Below are 24,774 nucleotides of genomic sequence, written 5' to 3'. Positions count from 1 at the left end.
GTATTATCCAAACGTGGTGGCCTTCACTTCTCGAACAGATAACGCCACGTGTAATAGAAACTGTTGAAAGAATTCTTAAAAACAGAATAGCCTGGTGAATAAAGAAATCGAATTTTACTGAAGCAAAACAAGACGTCATCAAATTGAACACCTATACCCATATTCGGTTGCCAGTTTCCTGAAAGGAACGTAATGATGATAAAGCAACCAATAACGTGATACTCATCACAAAAGCGCCATAACTGTGTTGGACTTTCTGGTATGTCGCAATGCAGAGACGTGACGTTTCTCACGTCGGCAGTTTCCTTCAACGAAACTTTCCCGGTAGCGTTGATGAAAACATCATTACAACAATTGCAGTATGGATAGACACGTGTTTCTCATTTTTACGCTTTTTGCGTTTACTGTTGGAAGCAGTCAGAAAGGTGGAGGTTTTTTATTGGTGTTTTTGTGTATGCAACTTTTATGAGAGAACAATTATTATTTGCAGGAAACGCAAAACCGTTTTCGGAGCTAGGAAAGGGTTGTAGACCGGAGGATGGATTTTTTCTTTGTCGCTCCAGGCGTTATTGCATATACCGAGAGTCTGTGAAAGATCTCGGTGAACTGTGTCCAGATGGAAGTGACGAGAATATTGGTAAGGTTATGTGTTGTGAGATACACACTCGTTTTGTAAATCACAGATTAAAAAGGTTGAGAAACAAGGCTCTAATTTCAAGTACCAATCAAGCGATTACTAAGATTTGAAATTCGCGTTATTAGACCTGTGTTTCATAATCTTTTTAGACATCACACTAAATCTTTGCCTTATTAGAAAATTATATTTATCGATATCAGACAAACTTTGAAATTCCGCATTCGTGACTTTTTAAACAGCAAGCAATGCTTTTGAGATCTTGTTTCACCAGGTTATTCTTTCTAGTATAATATCCATTCCAGGAAACCTGAATTTCCTATCGTAACATTGGTTGATATATAAGAGTTAATTCTTTCAGAGCCACTGGCGTGTTCAGACGATGAAATCAGGTGTAGAGGAACCCAAAGATGCGTTCTCAGAAGATTCACAAACACCAAAGATAGCTGCCAACTATCAGAAAGTTTAAATTATCCCTGTCGCCCAAATGGTATGTTCTAATAAGGCTTTAGTGTGTAGGCTACATGTTAAGTGTTGGTAACGTTAAAAAATCCTGTGTATTTCGGCATGTTGACATTTTTTGAAGGATAGTTATGTAATTAGAGTTCGAGTGTTCCAAAAGCAAGACCTGCATTCCGAGGTGGATGGTGGCTGACGGCAAAGTCAACTGCAATAGCGTTCTCTTGCCCGACAACAGCGACGAAAGAGAAGGTTTTCAAAACTGTCTTAAAAACGAATACCGCTGCACTGCATCGCCGAATGAGAAAACAAGATGCATTCCACGCGAATGGGTAATGGACGGTTACGAAGATTGCCAAAACGGGACGGACGAATTTTCAGCACTAACAAGTTGTCACAACGAATCAGAATTCAGGTGCCACGTCAATGGAAGGTGTATTCCAAGGTACAGAGTCAAGGATAATTATTGGGATTGTTCTGATCGATCCGACGAGTACGAACCACTCAAATTTTGCATCAGTGAAAACGAATTTAGGTGTAATGACAATGGGCGATGCATTCCACGTTCGTGGCGGGGTAACGCTTTGGTCAATTGCAAAGACGGAAGTGACGAAATTCCAATGCAAAAGAATGAGAGTTGTGTGGAGGGCGAGTTTCGTTGTCACAACGATAGAAGATGTATTCCCACTTACTTGTTATGTGATGGAATGGATCATTGTGGCGATTGCAGTGATGAGATAGAAAGTTGTGATGAACCGAGAATGTTCCGTTGTCCGAATGAACTAGGCAAGTGTATCTTTTGGGGTCATTCATGTGACGCATTCTCGGATTGCGCCAATGGAACTGATGACATAAAAACACTACCCGGTTTCAAATGTCGACGTGATCATGGAACATCTGACAGATACTGCTCCATACCCCAGTGGATGCTTTACGACGATTTTGCAAACTGCGATGACGATTCGGATTTGTGTTTGAGAGAAAACAGCACATCGACTTGCACACGTTGCCTCGACGGGAAAACTGTGATTGCATCTCGGCAAATTTGCGACGGAGTTATTGATTGTCAAGACTTTACGGACGAGTGTCTTTGTTCCCAAGGACGTGCGAGCAAAAATGTTTCCGAGTTTTGCCAGAAAGTGGTTTACGTTAACAGCGATCCCAATTGTTTAGTTGGAGATTTAAAGTGCGACGACAAATGCATATCAGCAAACGAGGTATGTGACGGGAAAATAGACTGCGGGGATACTAAAGTCGATGAGGACCTTTGCACCCTGAAAACTGTGAAAGCCGAAAGCAGCAAAAAATATGACTTTAAGTGTGACCTTTTCCATCCTGATTTGGAAGCAGCACTTCCAGGAAGTGACCTAGAGTCATTTATAAAGGCGTTTGTTCCACCAGAGGCTACTAGGTTTGTTCTGTTTAGTGTTATTTAGTTTAAATTTTCACCTTTTTTCCTTTTTCAGGTGTGACTACGTAACAGAATGTAGCAACTTCGAGGACGAATGTAGCGAAAGGGCCAATTGTTCCCATCGTCTGTCAATTTGTGACGACTTGCAAACCGTTAATGTGAGTTCATACTGCAAAACTCATGGGCATAGCTCAATTGTAACGAATCTTTGACAATATTCAGCAACTGATACCCCCTGGATACTACGGCATTACCAACTTCATCACAGTGAAATTGAGGCGCTGCGCTGGTCTGTTGAACTTTGCGTTCGGAAAGTCAATCTGCAATGGAGTTTTGGAATGTGAAGATGGAATAGATGAACGAAATTGCTCAGATACAAGGTTTATTTGCGATGCTGGAACAACAGAGTGGCCAACAGGTATGAGAAGGGCGTTTCATTTTCTACACATTTAAAAATCAGCAGCATTCACTTACTTTTTTTCTCGAATTTCCAGGTTCAAAAAAAGTTGTGAGCATACCATTGGAAAAACGATGTGACGCAAAACTTCCAACTGATTGCGTTGATCAGTCAGATGAAATCAACTGCACAGATGCCACACATTTCTATTGCGAAAACGGGGATCCGCTCTTCGTCAAGAGGAGTCAAGTACTCGATGGGAAGCAAGACTGCTCAGATTATTCAGATGAATGTCCAAAGAACGTGTTCAGTGAAGGTGGAATATCGTCTAGGGAAGATCTTATCAAGTCATCGTTTCTTCAGGTTCTTGTCTGGATAATGGCTTTCTTTGCCACATTTGGCAATGCCGCAGTAGCCTTCATTATTTTAAGAAAACTTTATACACGACCCCGTAACCCATTGATGCGAAGATCTAAGGTGTCTATTGCAAATGACCTTATGATTCTAAATCTGTCTGTTGCTGATTTCCTCATGGGCGTAGCTCTGTTTTCTATTGCCATCAGATCACAGTTTTACAAAGGACAATATTGCCTTGTTGATAAAGAATGGCGTACAAGCACATCTTGTACAGCTTTGGGAGTAACTATTGTTTTGTCGAGCCAATGTTCCGTATTTACGTTGGTTGTTCTCACTTCCTATAGGTTATATGGTGTCTTATTTCCAATTAACAGCCGTCAAATGCGTTTACGCGTTGTCTTCTTCTGGCTTGCTACTGTGTGGATGGTTGCATTGTTTATAGCACTTCTTCCCCTCTCGGTGCATTTATCAAGTTCAATGGTAACCCTGGCCTGGATATCGTCAAATCCATTCTTTTCATCCGATACTGTCGCTCATGCCCCATATCAACAATTTGCACAAAGGATTTTAGCATTGAGCACTGCTAACATATCCACTGTAGAACCTCCTACGCATTGGTACGATATTGAAGATTACTTAAACAATCATTTCCCTAATATTTCTCCTCAAGTGAAAGGTTACTTTGGATACTACAGCGCCAGTGGTGTTTGTATTCCAAGGCTTTATGTAACTAGCGATAACGACCAAGAGCACAATCCAATGACTTCCGCTGTAATGACTTTCAACTTTTGTGCGCTCATGTACATTATTATTGCTTATTTTTTGATATTCCGACGTTCGACGGTAAACAGGGTGGCAAGTTCTGCTTCCAAAACGTCAAATAAGCTTCATAAGAAGATTGCAATTCTGATAGCAACCGATCTAGCATGCTGGTTTCCATTGTGTTTCATGACCTTCCTAAGTATGGGCAAAGTCATTCTTCCTCCAATTGCTTATGCTTTGTCTGCTATTGTATTCCTCCCTATTAACAGTTCGCTTAACCCGATCATTTACACCAACCCCTTCTCTCTGTTAGTAAAACCTTTTAGAAGAGGTTTAGACAGAGCACGCGCCCGTTTATGGTCTGAAACTGCGGATACGCATACAGCGTCTTCCAGCCAACATACCACTCAAATGTAAAACAGGGTTGTGTTGTATGACGCTTGCAAGTAATTGATATACGTTGTTATTGGTTGGTTCGTGCAAATTGTGTTTTCTTGAAACGATTTGTCAAGGTTTTTACTGTAATATTGTTTATGCTTTTGTGTTATTGTTGTACATTCGCACGTATGCTTTTTTAAATGAAACCATCGTTCAAAATTATTATTGGAGTTTACCAAAAAAAAACAGTGGCCATTAGTCTGCAGCTTACACAATTCATATTATTGGCTCCACTTTCCTAAAAAAAACAATATGACATTTGCACGCACAATATTTTTTGCGTCACAATGTAATCCAAGACGTGACATTGCACCATCCTCCTGCTTCGACCCTTAGTTCACAGACACGTTTGCAACAAAAATACACCAATTACCAAAATTGTGCAGGAATCAGTACATTCATTAACACGGTACGGGTGTCATTTTCGATGCTGTTTACGGTATTGATGCGGTATCATTGCCTATTTCAAGGTAAGGTTGAACAGTAAGTGTATATCAGTAAACTTCTGAAAGGTCCGCAATCCTAATTGCGAAAATTGTTAAGAACTGTGGTTTGTTGCTTATCAAACACCTAATCCTCTGTTTGTCAGAGTTTCAATGCTCACGGAGCAGGAACTGCATTCCCAGGTGGTTGGTGGCTGACGGAAAAGTTGATTGCGATAGCTATGTGTTTCCAGACAATAGTGACGAAGTAGAAGGGTTTAAACATTGCTTACCATCAGAGTTTCAGTGCTTGTCGGCAAACAAAATGCAACAATCGAGTAGCATGTTATTTGTGAAGTTGGGTGTACATACTCGATTTGATGACGTATTATCCAAACGTGGTGGCCTTCAATTCTCGAAGAGATAACGCTACATGGGATAGCAACTGTTGAAAGCATTCATGAAAACAATACAGCCGCGTGACTATAGAAAATTAATTGTACTGCAGATATGAAAAGCTTCATCCAATTGAAGGCCCCTCGCGACTTATCCATATTCGGTTGCCAGTTGTGTGAAGGGAAAGTAGTGATGATAAAGCTACCAAAAACTTGATGCTCATCACAAAAGCGCCATAGCTGTGTTGGACTTTCAGGTATATCACAATGTAGAGACGTGACATTTCTCACGTCGTCAGTTTCCTTCAAGGAAACTCTATTGATATAGGTTAATGAAAATACCATTAGAACAGGGCTCCTGACTCGAGAACCTTCACGGTTTTGTCAGTGCTCATGCCATCATTTGATTTGATTTAAACAGCACTTTCGCCATGGATAGACACGTTCGTCTTATATTTACGCTTTTTGCGGTTACTGTTGGAAGCAGTCAGAAAGGTGGAGGTTTTTCATTGGTGTTTTTGTGTATGCAACTTATGTGAAAGAACAGTTATTAATTGCAGGAGACGCAAAACTGTTTTCGGTGCTGGCAAAGGGTTGCAGACCGGAGGATGGATTTTTTCTTTGCAGCTCCAGGCGTTATCGCTGCATATACCGAGAATCTGTGAATGATGGAGCTGCACAGTGTACAGATGGAAGTGACGAGAATATTGGTAAGGTTATGTGTTGTGAGGTACACACTCGTTTTTGGAAAATCAAAGATTAAAAAGGTTGACAAACAAGGCTCCAATAACAAAAATTTCAAGTCCCAATCAAACGATTACTAAGATTTGAAATTCGTGTTAACAGACCTGTGTTTCTTAAACTTATCAGACATCAGACTAAATCTCTACCCCATTAAAAAATTACATTTACCGATATCAGAAATCTTTGGAATTTCCCATTCGTGATTTTTCTGAGGAATTACTTCTATGTTTTGGTAAATTAATATCTCAACGATTCGTGCAGTTGCAATTTGACGGTTCAACTGTTCGAATGAAATGATTGTTTTAACAAAACTTCATTCAATCGAAGAGAGGATTGGTTCTTTAGTCACGATATGTAAATTGGACATAGATACAACAGTTGAATACTGTTTATTGAAGTAAAGTTTTTTCAAAGAGCAAGCAATACTTTTGAGAACTTGCTTCATCAGGTTATTCTTTCTAGTGTAATATCCATTCCAGGAAACCTGAATTTCCTATTGTAACACTGGTTGATACATAAGAGTTAATTCTTTCAGAGCTTCTTGCGTGTTCAGACGATGAAATCAGGTGTCAAGGAACCCAAAGATGCGTTCTCAGAAAATTCATCAACACCGAAGATAGCTGCCAACTATCAGAAAGTTTAAATTATCCCTGCCGCCCAAATGGTATGTTCTAATATGGCTTTAGTCTGTAGGCTACATGTTAAGTGTTGGTAACGTTAACAAAACCTGTGTATTTCGGCATGTTGACATTTTTTGAAAGACAGTTATGTAATTAGAGTTCGAGTGTTTCAAAAGCAAGACCTGCATTCCGAGGTGGATGGTGGCTGATGGTGAAGTCAACTGCAATAGCGTTCTCTTGCCCGACAATAGCGACGAAAGAGAAGGTTTTCAAAATTGTCTTGAAAACGAATACAGCTGCAATGCATCACCGAATAAGAAAACAAGATGCATTCCACGCGAATGGATAATGGACGGTTACCAAGATTGCAAAAACGGGACGGACGAAGTTTCAGCACTAACAAGTTGTCACAACGAATCAGAATTCAGGTGCCACGCCAATGGAAGGTGTATTCCAAGGTACAGAGTCAAGGATGATTATTGGGATTGTTCTGATCGATCCGACGAGTACGCACCACTTACATTTTGCATCAGTGAAAAAGAGTTTAGGTGTTATGACAACGGGCGATGCATTCCACGTTCGTGGCAAGGAAACGTTCTGGTAAATTGCAAAGACGGAAGTGACGAAATTCCCATGTCTAAGAATAAAAGCTGTGTGGAGGGAGAGTTTCGTTGTCACAACGATAGAAGATGTATTCCCACTTACTTGTTATGCGATGGAATGGATCATTGTGGCGATTGCAGTGATGAGATAGAAAGTTGTGATGAACCGAGAATGTTTCGTTGTCCAAGTGAACCAGAAAAGTGCATTTTCTGGGGTCATTCGTGTGACGCATTCTCGGATTGCCCCAATGGAACTGATGACATAAAAACACTTCCTGGTTTCAAATGTCGACGTGATCTTGGAACATCTGACAGATACTGCTCCATACCCCAGTGGATGCTTTACGACGATTTTGCAAACTGCGATGACGATTCGGATTTGTGTTTGAGAGAAAACAGCACATCGACTTGCACACGTTGCCTCGACGGGAAAACTGTGATTGCATCCCGGCAACTTTGCGACGGAGTTATTGATTGTCAAGACTTTTCAGACGAGTGTCTTTGTTCGCAAGGACGCGCGAGCAAAAATGTTTCCGAGTTTTGCCAGAAAGTGGTTTACGTTAACAGCCATTCCAATTGTTCAGTTGGAGATTTAAAATGCGACGACACATGCATATTAGCAAACGAGGTATGTGACGGGAAAGTAGACTGCGCGGATACTAAAGTTGATGAGGACCTTTGCACCCTGAAAACAGTGAAAGCCGAAAGCAGCAAAAAATTTGACTTTAAGTGTGACCTTTTTCATCCTGATTTGGTAGCAGCACTTCCAGGAAGTGACCTAGAGTCGTTTATAAAGGCGTTTGTTCCAGCGGAGGCTACTAGGTTTGTTCTAGAATCTTTTTTGTGTTATTTAGTTAAATTTTCACCTTTTTTCTTATTTCAGGTGTGACAACGTAACAGAATGCAGCATCTTTGAGGACGAATGTAGCGAAAGGGCCAATTGTTCCCACCGTCCATCAATTTGTGACGACTTGCCAACCGTTAATGTGAGTTCATACCTCAAACTTCATGGGCATAACTCAATTGTAACCAATCTTTGACAACATTCAGGAAGTGATACCGCCTGGATTCTACGGCATTACCAACTTCATCAAAGTGAAATTGAAACGCTGCGCTGGTGAGGTGAACTTTGCGTTCGGAAAGTCTATCTGCAATGGAGTTCAGGAATGTGAAGATGGAATAGATGAACGAAATTGCACAGATACAAGGTTTATTTGCGATGCTGGAACAACAGAGTGGCCAACAGGTATGAGAAGGGCGTTTCATTTTCTACACATTTAAAATCAAAAGCATTCACTTACTTCCAGGTACAAAAAACGTTGTGAGCATACCATTGGAAAAACGATGTGACGCAAAACTACCAACGGATTGCGTTGATCAGTCAGATGAAATCAACTGCACAGATGCCACACATTTCTATTGTGAAAACGGGGATCCGCTCTTCGTCAAGAGGAGTCAAGTCCTCGATGGGAAGCAAGACTGCTCAGATTATTCAGATGAATGTCCAAAGAACGTGTTTAGTGAAGGTGGAATATCGTCTAGGGATGATCTTATTAAGTCATCGTTTCTTCAGGTTCTTGTCTGGATAATGGCTTTCTTTGCCACATTTGGTAATGTCGCAGTAGCCTTCATTATTTTAAGAAAACTTTATACACGACCCCGTAACCCATTGATGCGAAGATCTAAGGTGTCTATTGCAAATGACCTTTTGATTCTAAATCTGTCTGTTGCTGATTTCCTCATGGGCGTTGCTCTGTTTTCTATTGCCATTCGATCGCAACTATACAAAGGACAATATTGCCTCGTTGACAAAGAATGGCGTACAAGCACATCTTGTACAGCTTTGGGAGTAACTATTGTGTTGTCGAGCCAATGTTCCGTATTTACATTGGTCGTTCTCACTTCCTATAGGTTGTATGGTGTCTTATTTCCAATTAACAGCCGTCAAATGCGTTTACGCGTTGTCTTCTTCTGGCTTGCTACTGTGTGGATCGTTGCATTGTTTATAGCACTTCTTCCCCTCTCAGTGCATTTATCAAGTTCAATGGTAACCATGGCCTGGATATCGTCCAATCCATTCTTTTCTTCCGATACTGTCGCTCTTGCCCCATATCAACAATTTGCCCGAAGGATTTCAGCCTTGAGCACTGCTAACATATCCATTGTAGAACCTCCTACGCATTGGTACGATATTGACGATTACTTAAACAATCATTTCCCTAATATTTCTCCTCAAGTAAAAGGTTACTTTGGATATTACAGCGCCAGTGGTGTTTGTATTCCAAGGCTTTATGTAACTAATGACAACGACCAAGAACACAACCCGATGACTTCCGCTGTAATGACTTTTAATTTTTGTGCGCTCATGTACATTATTATTGCTTATTTTTTGATATTCCGACGTTCGACGGTAAACAGGGTGGCAAGTTCTGCTGCAAAAAAATCCAAAAAGGTTCATAAGAAAATTGCAATTCTGATAGCAACCGATCTAGCATGCTGGTTTCCATTGTGTTTCATGACCTTCCTAAGTATGGGCAAAATCATTCTTCCTCCTATTGCTTATGCTTTATCGGCTATTGTATTCCTCCCTATTAACAGTTCTCTTAACCCGATCATTTACACCAACCCCTTCTCTCTGTTAGTAAAACCGTTTAGAAGAGGTTTAGACAGAGCACGCGCCTGTTTAAGGTCTGAAACTGTGGATGCGCATACAGCGTCTTCCAGCCAACATACAACTCAAATGTGAAATAGGGTTGTGTTGTATGACGTTTGCAAGTACTTGATTTACGTCGTTGTGATTGATTAGTTCGTGGAAATTGTGTTTTTTGTCAAGGATTTTACTGTAGATTATTTTTTGCCTTTGTATTATTGTTGAACCTGTTTGCACGTACGTTTTTTTAATGAAACGATCATTTGAAAACATTTCTAAGTTTAGAAAAAAAAAACAACTTGGCATTTACAGGCACAATATTATTTGCGTCACAATGCTTGGCGTCCAACAAGATAGAAACTAATGTCGTGATTTCCGTCGTACGCAGTTGCCACAAGTCGCCTTGTATATGACTTTTTTGGCTAAGCCACATTTGTTTGACCTTCATGAGTATTTACAAAGTCATTTTTTTAATTTTTCGAGACCACCTTGTATTGGGCGTCATTTGTGCACGTGATTCTGAATAATCGGGTATTTTTTCGTTTTCTTCACGTTTTCTCGTTTTTTTTTCGTGGTTTAAGTTGCATCGCATTTACATCAACAAGACAGAACATTTCGATGCAGTCTATTAGCTTTTTTACTTTCAAAATTATTCATTCAATACGCAATAAACTACCAATATATAATATTTACGATAAGCAATGTGGAGCCAATAATATGAATTGTGTATAAGCTGCAGACAGATGGCCACTGCTGTTTCGACCTGAAAGGTCTCATCAGTGTAGCTGGTGTGACTATAAGACGACTTTGCTGACCAAACGGCCAAGCAAAGACTTCCACTTTGTGGTGACTATGCAATCACCGTCATCCGTTGGGCACCAAACTAGGTGCAACCAAAACGGAGAAAACAAAGTGGAAACACTATTTGATTTCACCTAGTTTGGTTTCTCTTCACACGCATAAATCTTTCGCCTTTTACTAAAGATTACCTTTTCCGAGGTATACTCTTTTCTACGAGTCGTTTCTGTTTATTAATATTCTGGTTGGTAGAGGACAGTGTTCAAAGGACTTTACCATATCATTTGGAACTCCTTTCGAGACGAGATTTGCTAACCGTTATATGAAAGTGCAGAGGAGGCTTGAGGTCACTTGTTTAGTTAGCCCGGCCCTTTTTAGGGATACTATATTGCTTTGTAGTAGTGGTGAGCGGCAAGTGGCCAGCGTGTGTTTTGTTTATTTGACACACAATTTTGTTACGAGATGGATTTTGCCAGAGCTGTAGCCGGGCCAAATGTGGCGGCTCTTTCTGTGCCAGGAACTGATCCGTTCGATACAGACGAGAATCTTGAAGTGGACGCCCGCTTTAATCCGGGCCTGAAACGTCCAGAAATACACCTACTGTTGCGCCAGTTGAATGTTCGCTGGCGAAATACCCTAGAAGGTATTTTTCAATTCCCTAATGGCAGGGTCAAATATTTTTGCCCGACTATGGAGAAAGCCCGAAGTTTAGCCATGACGTTAAGAGCTAGTGGCAAACCAGTTTATGCAACCGCGCACTGCGAGGATGAGGAACGGTTTTTTTTTAACGAGGGTTCCCCCGCGCGCCACGATGCAATCTCTACTTACATATTTTTCGAAATACGCCCCGACACTTCGCGGGTGGAAGCTTTTTGATGACTTCGGTCTATATGGAGGCAGACGAGTTATTGTCATGAAGGCCTCAGTGTTAAGGGAGAATCCAATTCTCGAGCGTCTACGCCTCGGTAGAACATTTGTTGAAATCAAATATAACGGTCAGCCCAGGAAATGTGAATTTTGTGCTGAAATGGGCCACACGAAAGGCGATTGCCCCAGCTTCGCGAAGCACGTAGAAGACCGTAAACGGGCCGCAGCTGCAAAAGGTGGCAACACCGACGATAACGCGCAGAACGTACAAGCCGACGCGCAAACCCCAACGAAGGATTCACGGAAGCTCGCTCCCGCAAACGGAAGAAGAGCCCAACCACCCCAAAGTCGAAGAAGACACCCTGCTGCAGTACAGCATACACAACAGGCGAGAGCATTAAATGCCTTTGTAACAACTTGCACCTTAAGTGCAGATGTGGTAATTGGGCCTCAGAAGAGGCTTACCTCAGCCCTTCACGCTGTCTTAACATTAAATGTCAGCGACTCTTGATAGAATGTACTTGCGGATCATGCCACAACCTTGCGCCGGGAGAGAAATTAGTGTGTAGCTGTAAAGCAGTAATACCAGATGATTTTAATGCATCGTGTTTTTAAACAACCACAACCCCATTATTTTTGTCCCGTTCTTGTTTATTTTCTGTTGCCCCCCCCTTTTTTTTGTTTTCTTGTTTTAATTTCATACAATGGCGTCGTATTTAAAGATATGTACCCTTAATGTTAACGGCCTTGGCCAAGCCCCCAAGAGAAAAGCCCTGTTCCGGTACCTTTCCTCTTTAAACTTTGACATTTTTTGCCTCCAAGAAACTCATTCTACCCCCCAAACCGAATCCCTGTGGAAGTCCGAATGGACTTCTGGCCCCATCCTCTTAAACTCGACACCTCTCAAAGGCCCAGCCTGCAGGGGTGTCGCAGTTCTTTTAAATTCCTACAATCTTCGAATTCTTAACTCTGTTTCTGACTCTGACGGTCGCATCATTGCGGCCGACATTTCAACTCTGACCCACACCTTTCACTTAGTTAATATATACGCACCCTCTGGCACAAATCAATATACATACTCAATAATAAATTCTTCGATTCTCTCTACCCCTACATTTCTTCTACCTTCTCCATTGTGTTTACTGGTGACTTTAATTGTGTAACTGACCCTACCTTGGACAAACACCCCCCAGTACCCAATCGACAGCCCAGCTACAACCTTATAAAATTATTGACAACTTTTAACCTACAGGATTCCTTTCGACTTCTTCACCCAAACCTCCGCCAATTTTCCCGTCGTGCCCTAAATACACAGTCCAGAATTGATAGAATTTATCTTTCCTCTTCGTTAATTCCCAACAAACATTTATTCATCCCATGCCCTTTTTCGGATCATGATTCAGTTTCGGTTTCCGTCAACCTTATCTCTGCCCCACCAAGGGAACGAGGTACCTAGAAGAATAATACTAAAACCCTTAACGACCCTCTTTTTCGCCTCGATTTTCACCGATTTTACCCTCTTTGGCAAATTCTCGCTCCATTCCACTCTAACCCCATAGACTTTTGGCTAACGCTTAAATTTAAATTTAAATCATTGATAAAATCCCACTCCAAACGCCTGGCTCAAGAATCCCGCGACCAAACCTACACCCTACAGCAACAACTCGACACCGCCTGCCAAATTCTCAACGACAATCCCTCTCCCGTTAACTTCCGTACTTTCCAATCTATCAAAAAAAAACTAAATTCTCTTTACCTTTCTAAATCCCGTTCTTTTATTCTAAAATCCCTTTCCTCCGACGCCCACTTTAAGAATATAACTGATAAACTTCTTTACTCCCAATTGCTCCCCTCGCGCCTTCACAGTCCTATACTAAAGCTTCAAGACACTCATGGTCTCCCTGTTTCTACCCCCAAGGAACTTCTTTCCCACACCCGGCAATTTTTTGAAACTCTTTATTCTGATCAACATCTTCCAGTTCCCGACCCTTCTAACTTATTTGTTAAAACTCCTTTAAAAGTAATACCAGATCAATTCCTTACAACCTTATCGAACCCCATCACACTGCACGAAGTAAGGAAAACACTTTCCCTTTTTCCTTCAGGCAAAACCCCCGGCCCCGACGGTCTCAGCAGCGAGTTTTACTCGCTTTACTGGGACCTCATCGGGGCTGACCTCACCCAAGCTCTCAACTACGCGTATTTCAATTCCTACACCCCAACAGAATTCAACCTTGGCCATCTTACCCTTATCTTCAAGAAAAATGACCCCACTCTCCTTAATAATTATAGACCCATTTCTCTGTTAAATACTGATCTTAAAATTCTCCACAAACTTTTGAACCTAAGACTCAAACCGTTTATACCCAAAATTCTTTCTTTAAACCAATTCGCTACCCCCGGCTCATCTTCATCCGACGCAACTTCACTCTTACGCGATCTGCACCACCACGCATCCTCCATCAATTCGGACACTTTCTTCATTTCCCTAGATTTTCAAAAAGCCTTCGATTCTGTTTCATTCTCCTGGTTACTTCTTCAGTTTCCCGCTTGCTTTACTAATTACCTTTCTGCCCTTCACTCTAGCGCCAACTCCCGGGCCTTCGTAAACGGCTTTGCCACAACGGACTTTCCGATCAGGAGAGGTATCAGACAAGGTGACCCCCTTAGTCTGAACCTCTTCCTGATTGCCCTAGATCCGCTTCTCGTTGCCCTTCAAAACAACCCTGCTATCACTTCAACTCCAGTGCCATGCCGCAACACACCCAAGGCAATCGCTTACGCCGATGACGTCACCCTAGTGGTGGCTCATCGGCACTCCCTCACCAAAGCCCTCGGCCTCATTGACAATTTTGCTAAATTTTCTGGTTTAAAACTCAACCCCACCAAAACCGAAGCGATTGCCATCCTTCGACCTCCCCTTGACGACCCAACCTTGTGTAATATAAAGTGGAACCCTAAATCGATAACTCCGTTAAACACCCCAATAGGCGCACCATCACATGGCACAAAGCAATCACCTCTTTACAATCCCGCGCCAGATCTATCAGCAACCCTTTTCTTACTTTTGACTCTAAATGCATCCTCTCAAAAACTATACTTTTACCCCAAATTTCATACCTTGCTAAAACTTACCCCTTACCACCCCAGCAACGAGAACGGATCGACGGCATTGTGGTAAAGTTCGTCGTCGGCCCAAATAATCCAACCTTGTCAATTAACATCCTGGCAGCCCGTCGTAACATGGTGGTTACGGCGCGGCAAACATTCCCCTCTACGCTGACCTATCACTTCTCTATTCTATCAAACAATATTACAATCACCGCCTTTTGGATTCCCCAACTACTCCGCAACTTTCCTTCATAGAATATAATCTTGGACCCCCCTCAGCAAACTTTTCAACCTTCGTACTAGAAATTACCTCCCACACGCAACAACACCTTCTCCCCACTATCTATATATTCTAAACCTCCTCAAATCTTTAAACCTTACCGAAACTGAACTCATGACCCATAAACTAAAGCCCCTCTATCACCGTATCGTGGACGAATCCAACACACCCCATCATTTTAACGACTGGTCCCAAATCCACCACCCTATTTTCCCCAACTACCTTAAAACTTTTAATTATCGCCTTACCCTTAAAATTCTTCCGCTAAAATGCCAACAAACTTACCTTGCCCTGGATCAAGAACCCCACTGCTACCTTTGTAATTCCTCATTCGAAACCTTCTCTCACCTTTTTCACAACTGTCGCTCCATTCAACCTCTTCTCACCCAAATTAAAAATATTTTCCGAACTTTAACTAACTCAAACTCTTCTCTATTTGATACACCTTTACACATCGTCTTTCCACAACTTCATAACACAACACCATACACAAAAACATTAGCAGCATTCCTTAACACCTCACTTACACACACTATTTGGAAAACACGGAACAGAATTAAACACGACATACGACCCTTGCTTCAGCACTTTGAGCAATATCGTTTTCTGTTAAAACAATGATCAAAAACCGTACATACACGAAAAAAATGGGTATCTCACACCGCTTGTGAATTCAGGTGATATAATTCAAAGGCGGGAAAAACAGTTTAAACAAGTTCCTAAAGCACGGGGAAATATACCCACTGTTCCCTGTCATTTACACAGAGATTGTTCCAAATTTTATATGGAGTAAAAACAAATTCAACCGAAAGTTTGTGAGGGCGTGACATTATAAATATGTCTTAAATCTGGCGTGGGTACAAGTACAGCATGACAAACGAAAACAATACTTCCTGGTTTCTCGTTGGGCATCCAGCTTCTTGAAAAAAGAATCCAAGACGTGACATTGCGCCATCTTTAAGACGTGACATTGCACCATGCTTCGACCATCAGTTCACAGACTTGTTTGCAACAGAAATACCCCAATTACCAAAAAAGGGCAGGAATCGGTACAGAGTTTGTCAGGCTTATATTGAGACGGTATTTCGATGCTGTTTACGGCATTGATGCGATATCACTGCCTATTTCAAGGAAAGATTAAAATAGTGAGTATATATCAGTAAACTGAAAGGTCTGTAGACCAATTGCGAGAATAGGAGATTTTGATTTTCGTATTTTTGTCAGTGTTAGCAGTGTTAGTGGGGATTGGCATGCAAAAGTCCATGGGATCCTGCCCATGGGTTTATACTGCGATATATTTGAGCATTAATGTTGACAACCAATCCATCAAAGTGCATACAGAAGGTCTGTTTTAAAGTAATTCGTTCCAAGTATCAGCGATACTAAATCCTTTCATTGCATGAGGCAATTCATACATCCCTTTTTCGGCTGCAACTTAGAATGTGCAGAAAATTAGGCTGTAAAATTTCGGGTTGCAGTTAATATCACTGGATTTCTAAAACTATACGGACGAATGCAGTACGGAAGCCAATTGTTACCACCGTTTACAAATCCACAATGACATGCCCCCTCTGATACAAGTCTATACGTGATGGAAATCACATGCCATTAGGTGTGTGTGAGTTTTCCCGCTGTCATACCAAGGTGAGTTTCGTTTCAGTTTTCGACAGGTTCTTATGACATGGTCGCCCACATTTCCGAACTCAATGACCACAGTATTCGTAACACTCTCCCACGAGTTGCGTCTTGCATGTATTTGCATTGCAAGTGTTGTGTCCATAGTTAATACGCGACAACAGGAGGAATCAAACGTGCGACATACAAGACAAACAAAATAATACAGTAATTTTACAGAAGAATAGTACACTGAAGAGGCATGTCGCAACTGTTTGGAGAATTTAAGTTTCTTATACTGCTGTTGATCATATGGGAGAAAAAAGGTGCCTGGTTGTGGTTTGTTATCACAAAGTAACTTTATGGGCAGTAAAGTTTACGATAGGTCTTTGTTGCAGTTGATACTAAACCGTTTAAACAACTTTCGAAAGGCTGCAGAGCGGAAGACGGATTTTTTCAGTGCCAAACCGGCGCCCAATGTTTGTACAGAGAAGAGGTGTTAGATTCATATGCACAATGTACGGACGGAAGCGATCAATCCACTGGTTGGTTGAAAGTTAATATAGTGGAAGTTTCGCGGAGATGTTCAGTTGAATGCCTGATAACAATCAACAAACAAACTAAGAGTGAATGTTTGTGACCAAACCTACCTCATACTGCAGAAAAGTCGCTAATAGTGAACCAAGACAACAAGCGGTATCAAATATGCGACATACAAGACACATACGACAATTAGTGACATACCTGTACATAAAACAGGAATAAAACGGAAACGACAGAGGAGAAAACACACGCTCACAAATTTATTGTTAAACATTGTTCACTATTTATTTTTCCTTGACTCTGCCAGCAGTGCTGCAGTGATTGACATGTTCGCATTTTTGGCAGCTCTCAATTGCACAGACGATGAAGTGAGTTGTCATCGTGCCACGGGGCGATGTGTACATCGCAGATTCCTCAATACACGTGCCAGCTGCCAAATTTCCGAAACTCTTAATTTTCCGTGCCGTCGAAATGGTTTGTTGGGAACTGTATTATGTTGTATCTAAAACGTAATCCTCTTTTTGTCAGAGTTTCAATGCTCACGGAGTAGAATCTGCATACCCAGGTGGTTGGTGGCTGACGGGAAAGTTGATTGCAACAGCTATGTGTTGCAAGACAATAGCGACGAAGTAGAAGTGTTCAAATATTGCTTACCATCAGAATTTCCGTGCTTGTCGGCCAACAAAATGCAACAATGTATACCACGGGAATGGGTAAGGGACGGATACGACGATTGTACTGACAGAAGCGACGAAATTTCCACATTGGTTTGCCACAACGAAACGGAATTTAGGTGCAATATAACTGGAAGATGTATTCCAAGGTATCGCGTAATGGACGGTTTTCCCGATTGCAAGAATGAAACGGACGAACGATACACCCTGCCTTGTATCGAAAACACCGAGTTCATGTGCAAAGATAACGGGCGATGCATTCCACGCTCATGGCGAGGAAACTCTTTGGTCGATTGCAAAGATGGAAGTGACGAAATTCCAATGCATAAGAATGAGAGTTGTGTGGAGGGAGAGTTTCGTTGTCACAACGATAGAAGATGTATTCCCACTTACTTGTTATGTGATGGAATGGATCATTGTGGGGATTGCAGTGATGAAATAGAAAGTTGTGATGAACCGAGAATGTTCCGTTGTCCGAATGAACCAAGCAAATGCATCTACTGGGGTTATTCATGTGACGCATTTTCGGATTGCGCCAATGAAACTGATGATATTAAGGTAATGCATGGTTTCAAATGTCGACGTGATCACGCCAGCACTCAAAGATACTGCGCCATACCCCAGTGGATGCTACATGATGATTTCTCGAACTGTGATGATGATTCGGATTTGTGTTTGAGAGAAAACAGCACTTCGACTTGCACAATTTGCCTCGACGGGAAAACGGTGATTGCAACCCGGCAAATTTGCGATGGAATTATCGACTGCCAAGACTTTTCAGACGAGTGTTTGTGTTCAGCTAGTAGAAAAGACGACCGTGTAAACGAGTTTTGCCGAAGGGTATCTTACGTTGATAACAATCAAAGCTGCCCAGCCGGAGATCTGAATTGTTATAACGGAGAGTGCGTTAAACCGAATATGGTTTGTGACGGAAAGGTTGATTGCCCGACATTTCAAATCGACGAGGCCCATTGTACTGCAAACCACACCAAAACGGAGAGCACAAAAATGCTGGACTTCGACTGTGATCCTTTACCCAATAGAGTAAGAGATTCAATTGCCGGAACTGACCTCGAAAGTCTCATCGACTTATTCTTGCCTGCAAGAGCCAAAAGGTATTGTGCAGTTAAATTTTGTTTCCTGCATATAAACCAATGATGCTTGCAGATGTGATGGAGCCACGGAATGCGCAAACTTTGAAGACGAATGTAGCACAAGAGCAAACTGTTCCCATCGCATTTCCATATGCGACGAATTGAAGACCGTAGACGTAAGTATAACCAGTAAGTTCACGCCCTAGTAATACAATAAAAAATACTAATTTTTCGTGTTAATGTGCAGCAATATTTCCCAGTCGGATTTTTGGGGGTTACAACCAGCTTTACACTGAGATTGAAACGTTGTAGTGGGCCTTTGAATGCAGCGTTTGGGAAATCGATTTGCAATGGAATTCTTGAGTGTGAAAATGGAGAAGATGAACGCAATTGCTCGAATGACCGATTTCTGTGTGATGCTGGAACAACTGAGTGGCCGACAGGTAATTGTTTGAAACAACGCTTAGCAATAAAAACACGCATGACTTGATTCTTTACTGCAGGGTTAAAAAAAGTTGTAAGCATTCCACTTGAGAAACGATGTGACGCAAAACTTCCGACTGATTGCGTTGATCAGTCAGATGAAATCAACTGCACAGATGCCACACATTTCTATTGTGAAAACGGGGATCCGCTCTTTGTCAAACGAAGTCAAGTCCTCGATGGGAAGCAAGACTGTTCAGATTATTCAGATGAATGTCCAAAGAACGTGTTCAGTGAAGGTGGAATATCGTCTAGGGAAGATCTTATTAAGTCATCGTTTCTTCAGGTTCTTGTCTGGATAATGGCTTTCTTTGCCACATTTGGCAATACCGCAGTAGCCTTCATTATTTTAAGAAAACTTTATACACGACCCCGTAACCCATCAAAGCGAAGATCTAAAGTGTCTATTGCAAATGACCTTATGATTCTAAATCTGTCTGTTGCTGATTTCCTCATGGGCGTAGCTCTGTTTTCTATTGCCATCAGATCACAGTTTTACAAAGGACAATATTGCCTTGTTGATAAAGAATGGCGTACAAGCACATCTTGTACAGCTTTGGGAGTAACTATTGTGTTGTCGAGCCAATGTTCCGTATTTACATTGGTCGTTCTCACTTCCTATAGGTTATATGGTGTCTTATTTTCAATCAACAGCCTTCAAATGCGTTTACGCGTTGTCTTCTTCTGGCTTGGTACTGTGTGGATGGTTGCATTGTTTATAGCACTTCTTCCCCTCTCAGTGCATTTATCAAGTTCAATGGTAACCATGGCCTGGATATCGTCCAATCCATTCTTTTCTTCCGATACTGTCGCTCTTGCCCAATATCAACAATTTGCCCGAAGGATTTCAGCCTTGAGCACTGCTAACATATCCATTGTAGAACCTCCTACGCATTGGTACGATATTGAAGATTACTTAAACAATCATTTCCCTAATATTTCTCCTCAAGTAAAAGGTTACTTTGGATACTACAGCGCCAGTGGTGTTTGTATTCCAAGGCTTTATGTAACTAGCAATAACGACCAAGAGCACAATCCAATGACTTCCGCTGTAATGACTTTCAACTTTTTTGCGCTCATGTACATTATTATTGCTTATTTTTTGATATACCGACGTTCGACGGTAAGCAGGGTGACAAGTTCAGCTTCCAAAACGTCAAATAAGCTTCATAAGAAGATTGGAATTCTGATAGCAACCGATCTGGCATGCTGGTTTCCATTGTGTTTCATGACCTTCCTCAGTATGGGCAAAATCATTCTTCCTCCAGTTGCTTATGCTTTGTCTGCTATTGTGTTCCTCCCTATTAACAGTTCTCTTAACCCGATCATTTACACCAACCCTTTCTCTCTGTTAGTAAAACCGTTTAGAAGAGGTTTAAACAGAGCACGCGCCTGTTTAAGGTCTGAAACTGTGGATACGCATACAGCGTCTTCCAGCCAACATACCACTCCAATGTAAAATAGGGTTGTGTTGTATGACGCTTGCAAGTAATTGATTTACGTCGTTGTGATAGATTGGTTCGTGGAAATTGTGTTTTTTGAAACTATTGTCAAGGATTTTACTGCAGAATATTTTTTTGCTTTTGTATTATTGTTGAACCTGTTTGCACGTATGCTTTTTTAATGAAACGATCATTCAAAAACATTTCTAAGTTTTGAAAAAAAAAACAACTTGGCATTTACAGGCACAATATTGTTTGCGTCACAATGCTTTGGCGTCCAACAAGATAGAAACTAGTGTCGCGACTTCCGTCGTACGCAGTTGCCATAAGTCTCCTTGAAGGACTTTTTTGGCTAAACCCACATCTGCTTGACCTTCATGAGTATTTACAAAGTCATTTTTTTAATTTTTCGAGACCACATTGTATTGGGCGTCATTTGTTCACGTGATTGTGAATAATCGGGTATTTTTTAGTTTTCTTCACGCTATCTCGTTTCTTTCGTGGTTTAAGTTGCATCGCATTTATGTCAACAATACAGAACATTTCGATGCAGTCTATTAGTTTTTTTACTTTCAAAATTATTCATTCAATACGCAATAAACTACCAATGTATAATATTTACTTTCATCGGACTAAAATTATACGGTTTAGAGAACAGGAAGTTAGATACGATGCAGGAAGTTGTTTGAGGTCTATATGTCCCTCTCGTTATCCTGTTTCCTGTTAAAAATTTAAATACATTGTGCGAAACGATGAGAGAACGGCGTCAAACCGTTCTATATTTCAAAGCCAAAGTTTGTATTTTGACTATCTGCCCTTCTGGTACACTTAACATTACTTTTATTGTCTCACGTTTCACCTGCTTTTCAGCAACCACACTTCCTGGTTTCTCGTTTGGCATTCAGTTTCTTGAAAAAGAATCAAAGACGTCACATTGCACCATCTTCCTGCTTCGACCCTCAGTTCACAGACCTGTTTGCAACAAACACACACCAATTGAAAAAAAAGTTCATGAATCAGTACAATCAGGAACACGTAGGGGTGTCTTTTTCGATGCTGTTTACGGTATTGACGCGATATCACTGCCTATTTCAAGGAAAGGTTAAACAGTTAGTATATATCAGAAAACTTGTAAAAGGTCTGCAATCCTAATCAAATTACAAAGAAGACGGCCACATTTGAAGTTAAAACTTGAGCTACTTACAGATGACGCAGTGTAAAGGTATTATAACACTCTTGCTTTGCTACTTTCCACTTGTTATCGGGCCTCTAACTAAACAGTTGGAATCAATTTTGTGGCAAAACTCGGAAATTATTTTGCCCACACCACCTTGTGACTTACCAGCCCGTGTTGTGGATATAGTCCGCTAACAATTGCACGATTTGCTGAATCACGGCATTACCAAAATACCAAATTAATTACTATAAATAACCACGAAAAGGGTGGTGGCAAATGCAGAGTATCTTTTTCCCGTACTGCGAAACAATATGTTATATTGGCAAACGGGAGATAACGTTGATCCCAGTTGACTTCTGGTCAACGAAAGTAAAAAGGTAAATTATCAATAGATGCTAACTAATAAGGATGTACCAATGCAGAATATTCTGCAATATTTGGCCGAATTCCAATACTTAATGACGTCATAATTTTGCATATTTGTTGTAAAAAGATCACACGCAACGCCCGTGTTTTCGCTGTAGCGACTTACATCTATTGCAGTGTTGTTATTCATGCGCTACATTCGCCAGGGTTTATTTTCTACAATCGTATTTTAAAGGCCAGGATCACTTGGAAAAAAGGCAGGTACTTTACATAACTTACTTACAAACATATATTTTGATAACATATTGCCGTGATAAAAGAGATAATTAAGGCTTGTTTCGATGATTTATTTGCACAACAGGCTTTACGATTTTATTGAAAATTTTTAACAGTTGGAAGAATGTTGATTAATGGCACGAACCCTTCAATTGCCATCAATTTGTGTTCAATAAACTGTCCTGATCAGGGTATGTGGTTGTCACTACTTGCAAAAATGAATTCGATCCACAATTTTAGTGAGACTTGGCAGAACATTTGGAGACATGAGTGACACAATCATTTGTGGACTTTGTGGACTTCCCTAATGACTGGGCCATATTACTTTTTGCATACCGAGAATATGTGCATGGCCACCAGTTTTAAATACCATAAAGTAGTCCCTATAGCACAAACATTACTACACGCAAGAATTTTCCTTGACATGTGGTCCTGAAGAGATTTTAGTATTGTGTGGGGAATAAATTTTGAAAAGTGTCTAAATGACCGCATTTTTATTTTAAATTTAGACACTTTATGCAATGTGGTGTCGCGGCGCAATGATTATAAAAAAGGCCAACATGTTTTTGTGAAATAAGCGTTGTTGCGCCTATGGATATAATTTGTAACCTGCTGGGATATTGTGTTCAAAAAGTGACGAGCTCGGTCATAAGGGAAGTCCGCAAATAACTGTGTTGTATGTGTCACTTAGTGCCACATCACAATTGAGGATCGAATTCATTTCTGTAATCGGTGACAACCACATACCCTGGTCAGGACAGGTAACGAACACAAATTAATGGCACTGGGTTCGTGGCATTAATCAACATTCTTCACAACAACGTGTTTTGCAATCCTTCTGCCATGTGATTGCTCAAACCACTTGGTTTTGTGACATTCGCAAGCGTTCGAAAGCGTTAGGACATGTCACTTATATCTCAATGATTCTATAGCAGAGTCAGAATAAATGGAATCTGTCATTGTCTTTCTGGAAATGTCACACAAAATTTTCAATCAAATTTACAAAATTACAAGGACCTGAAAAATATCTATTATTCAACCTAGTGGTAAAAGTAATTGGATTGATTGTAATTCGGATAAAAAGGAATATTTACGTTTGTGCATGTTTCTGTACGTAACACTTAAAAAAACAAAATCTTCGTGTTACCCTGTCAAAATTTTAAAATACATTGTGCTAAACGATGAGAGAACGGCGTCAAACCTTCGATATTTTAAAACTAAAGCTTGTATTTTGATATACAGAAAATAAATTGTACTGAAGCAATAAAAAGCGTCATCCAATTGAAGACCCCTCGCGACTTTTCTCATATTCGGTTGCCAGTTGTGTGAAGGGAAAGTAGTGATGATAAAGCAACCAACAACGTGATACTCATCACAAAAGCGCCATAGGTGTGTTGGACTTTCAGGTATATCACAATGTAGGGACTTCAACGAATCTCTATTGATAGCGTTAATGAAAATACCATTATAACAGGGCACCTGACTCGATAACCTTCACGGCTTTATCGGTGCTCATGCCATCATTTGCTTTGATTTGAAAAAACAATTTCGTCATGGGTAGACACGTTCGTCTCATTTTTACGCTTTTTGCACTTACTGTTGGAAACAGTCAGAAAGGTGAAGGTTTTTTTATTGGTGTTTTTTTGTATGCAACTTATATAAGAGAATAGTTATTATTTGCAGGAGACGCCAAACCGTTTTCGGAGCTAGCAAAGGGTTGTAGACCGGAGGATGGATTTTTTCTTTGTCGATCCAGGCGTTATCGCTGCATATACCGAAATTCTGTGAGAGATCTTGATGCACAGTGTCAAGATGGAAGTGACGAGAATATTGGTAAGGTTATGTGTTGCGAGATACATACTCGTTTTTGGAAATCAAAGATTAAAAAGGTTAAGAAACACCCAATAACACTAATTTCAAGTCCCAATCAAACGATTACTAAGATTTGAAATTCGTGTTAGTAGATCCGTGTTTCTTGAACTTTTCAGATATCAGACTAGATCTCTGCCCCATTAAAAAATTACATTTACCGATATCAGAAATCTTTGGTATTTCGCATTCGTGATTTTTGTGAGGAATTACTTCGGTGTTTTGGTAAATTAATGTCTCAACGATTCGTGCTGTTGCAATTTGACGGTTCAACTGTTCGAATGAAATT

The 24,774-nt window shown here is 40.8% G+C and overlaps 3 protein-coding genes across 3 annotated transcripts; all 3 read left to right on the top strand.

Moving 5' to 3' along the window:
- The first annotated feature begins 1,119 nt into the window (after window positions 1-1,119).
- LOC145889566 (uncharacterized) lies at window positions 1,120-4,471 on the top strand. Its single transcript, XM_082980545.1, has 5 exons — window positions 1,120-1,124; window positions 1,238-2,504; window positions 2,560-2,662; window positions 2,727-2,922; window positions 2,999-4,471. The coding sequence occupies exons 2-5, from the start codon at window positions 1,279-1,281 to the stop codon at window positions 4,435-4,437; spliced, it is 2,964 nt and encodes a 987-aa protein (XP_082836671.1). The 5' UTR covers window positions 1,120-1,124; window positions 1,238-1,278; the 3' UTR covers window positions 4,438-4,471.
- Window positions 4,472-6,837: 2,366 nt separating this feature from the next.
- Window positions 6,838-9,987, top strand: LOC145890051 (uncharacterized). The gene is made up of 4 exons (XM_082981092.1): window positions 6,838-8,063; window positions 8,125-8,227; window positions 8,292-8,487; window positions 8,549-9,987. The coding sequence occupies exons 1-4, from the start codon at window positions 6,838-6,840 to the stop codon at window positions 9,985-9,987; spliced, it is 2,964 nt and encodes a 987-aa protein (XP_082837218.1).
- A 1,615-nt stretch (window positions 9,988-11,602) lies between these two features.
- Window positions 11,603-24,616, top strand: LOC145890050 (uncharacterized). The gene is made up of 11 exons (XM_082981091.1): window positions 11,603-11,995; window positions 12,809-13,004; window positions 13,116-14,423; window positions 16,960-17,106; window positions 17,450-17,578; window positions 17,633-18,893; window positions 18,946-19,048; window positions 19,120-19,315; window positions 19,376-20,728; window positions 24,300-24,454; window positions 24,605-24,616. Exons 1-11 carry the CDS (start codon window positions 11,603-11,605, stop codon window positions 24,614-24,616), a joined length of 5,253 nt encoding a protein of 1,750 aa, XP_082837217.1.
- The last annotated feature ends 158 nt before the right edge of the window (window positions 24,617-24,774 follow it).

The sequence above is a fragment of the Ascidia mentula genome, chromosome 2 (genome assembly GCF_947561715.1).
Source record: "Ascidia mentula chromosome 2, kaAscMent1.1, whole genome shotgun sequence".
NCBI lineage: Eukaryota > Metazoa > Chordata > Ascidiacea > Phlebobranchia > Ascidiidae > Ascidia > Ascidia mentula.
This window is presented reverse-complemented; position numbering and strand designations above follow the sequence as displayed.

Coding starts and splice junctions, on each gene's coding strand:
- LOC145889566 (XM_082980545.1), top strand. CDS start 1,279: ATGGTGGCTGACGGCAAAGTCAACTGCAATAGCGTTCTCTTGCCCGAC. Junction 2,663..2,726: donor ACGACTTGCAAACCGTTAAT/GTGAGTTCATAC, acceptor GACAATATTCAG/CAACTGATACCCCCTGGATA. Junction 2,923..2,998: donor AACAACAGAGTGGCCAACAG/GTATGAGAAGGG, acceptor TCGAATTTCCAG/GTTCAAAAAAAGTTGTGAGC.
- LOC145890050 (XM_082981091.1), top strand. CDS start 11,603: ATGAAGGCCTCAGTGTTAAGGGAGAATCCAATTCTCGAGCGTCTACGC. Junction 17,579..17,632: donor TTTTCCGTGCCGTCGAAATG/GTTTGTTGGGAA, acceptor TCTTTTTGTCAG/AGTTTCAATGCTCACGGAGT. Junction 18,894..18,945: donor TTGCCTGCAAGAGCCAAAAG/GTATTGTGCAGT, acceptor TGATGCTTGCAG/ATGTGATGGAGCCACGGAAT.
- LOC145890051 (XM_082981092.1), top strand. CDS start 6,838: ATGGTGGCTGATGGTGAAGTCAACTGCAATAGCGTTCTCTTGCCCGAC. Junction 8,064..8,124: donor GTTCCAGCGGAGGCTACTAG/GTTTGTTCTAGA, acceptor TTCTTATTTCAG/GTGTGACAACGTAACAGAAT. Junction 8,488..8,548: donor AACAACAGAGTGGCCAACAG/GTATGAGAAGGG, acceptor ACTTACTTCCAG/GTACAAAAAACGTTGTGAGC.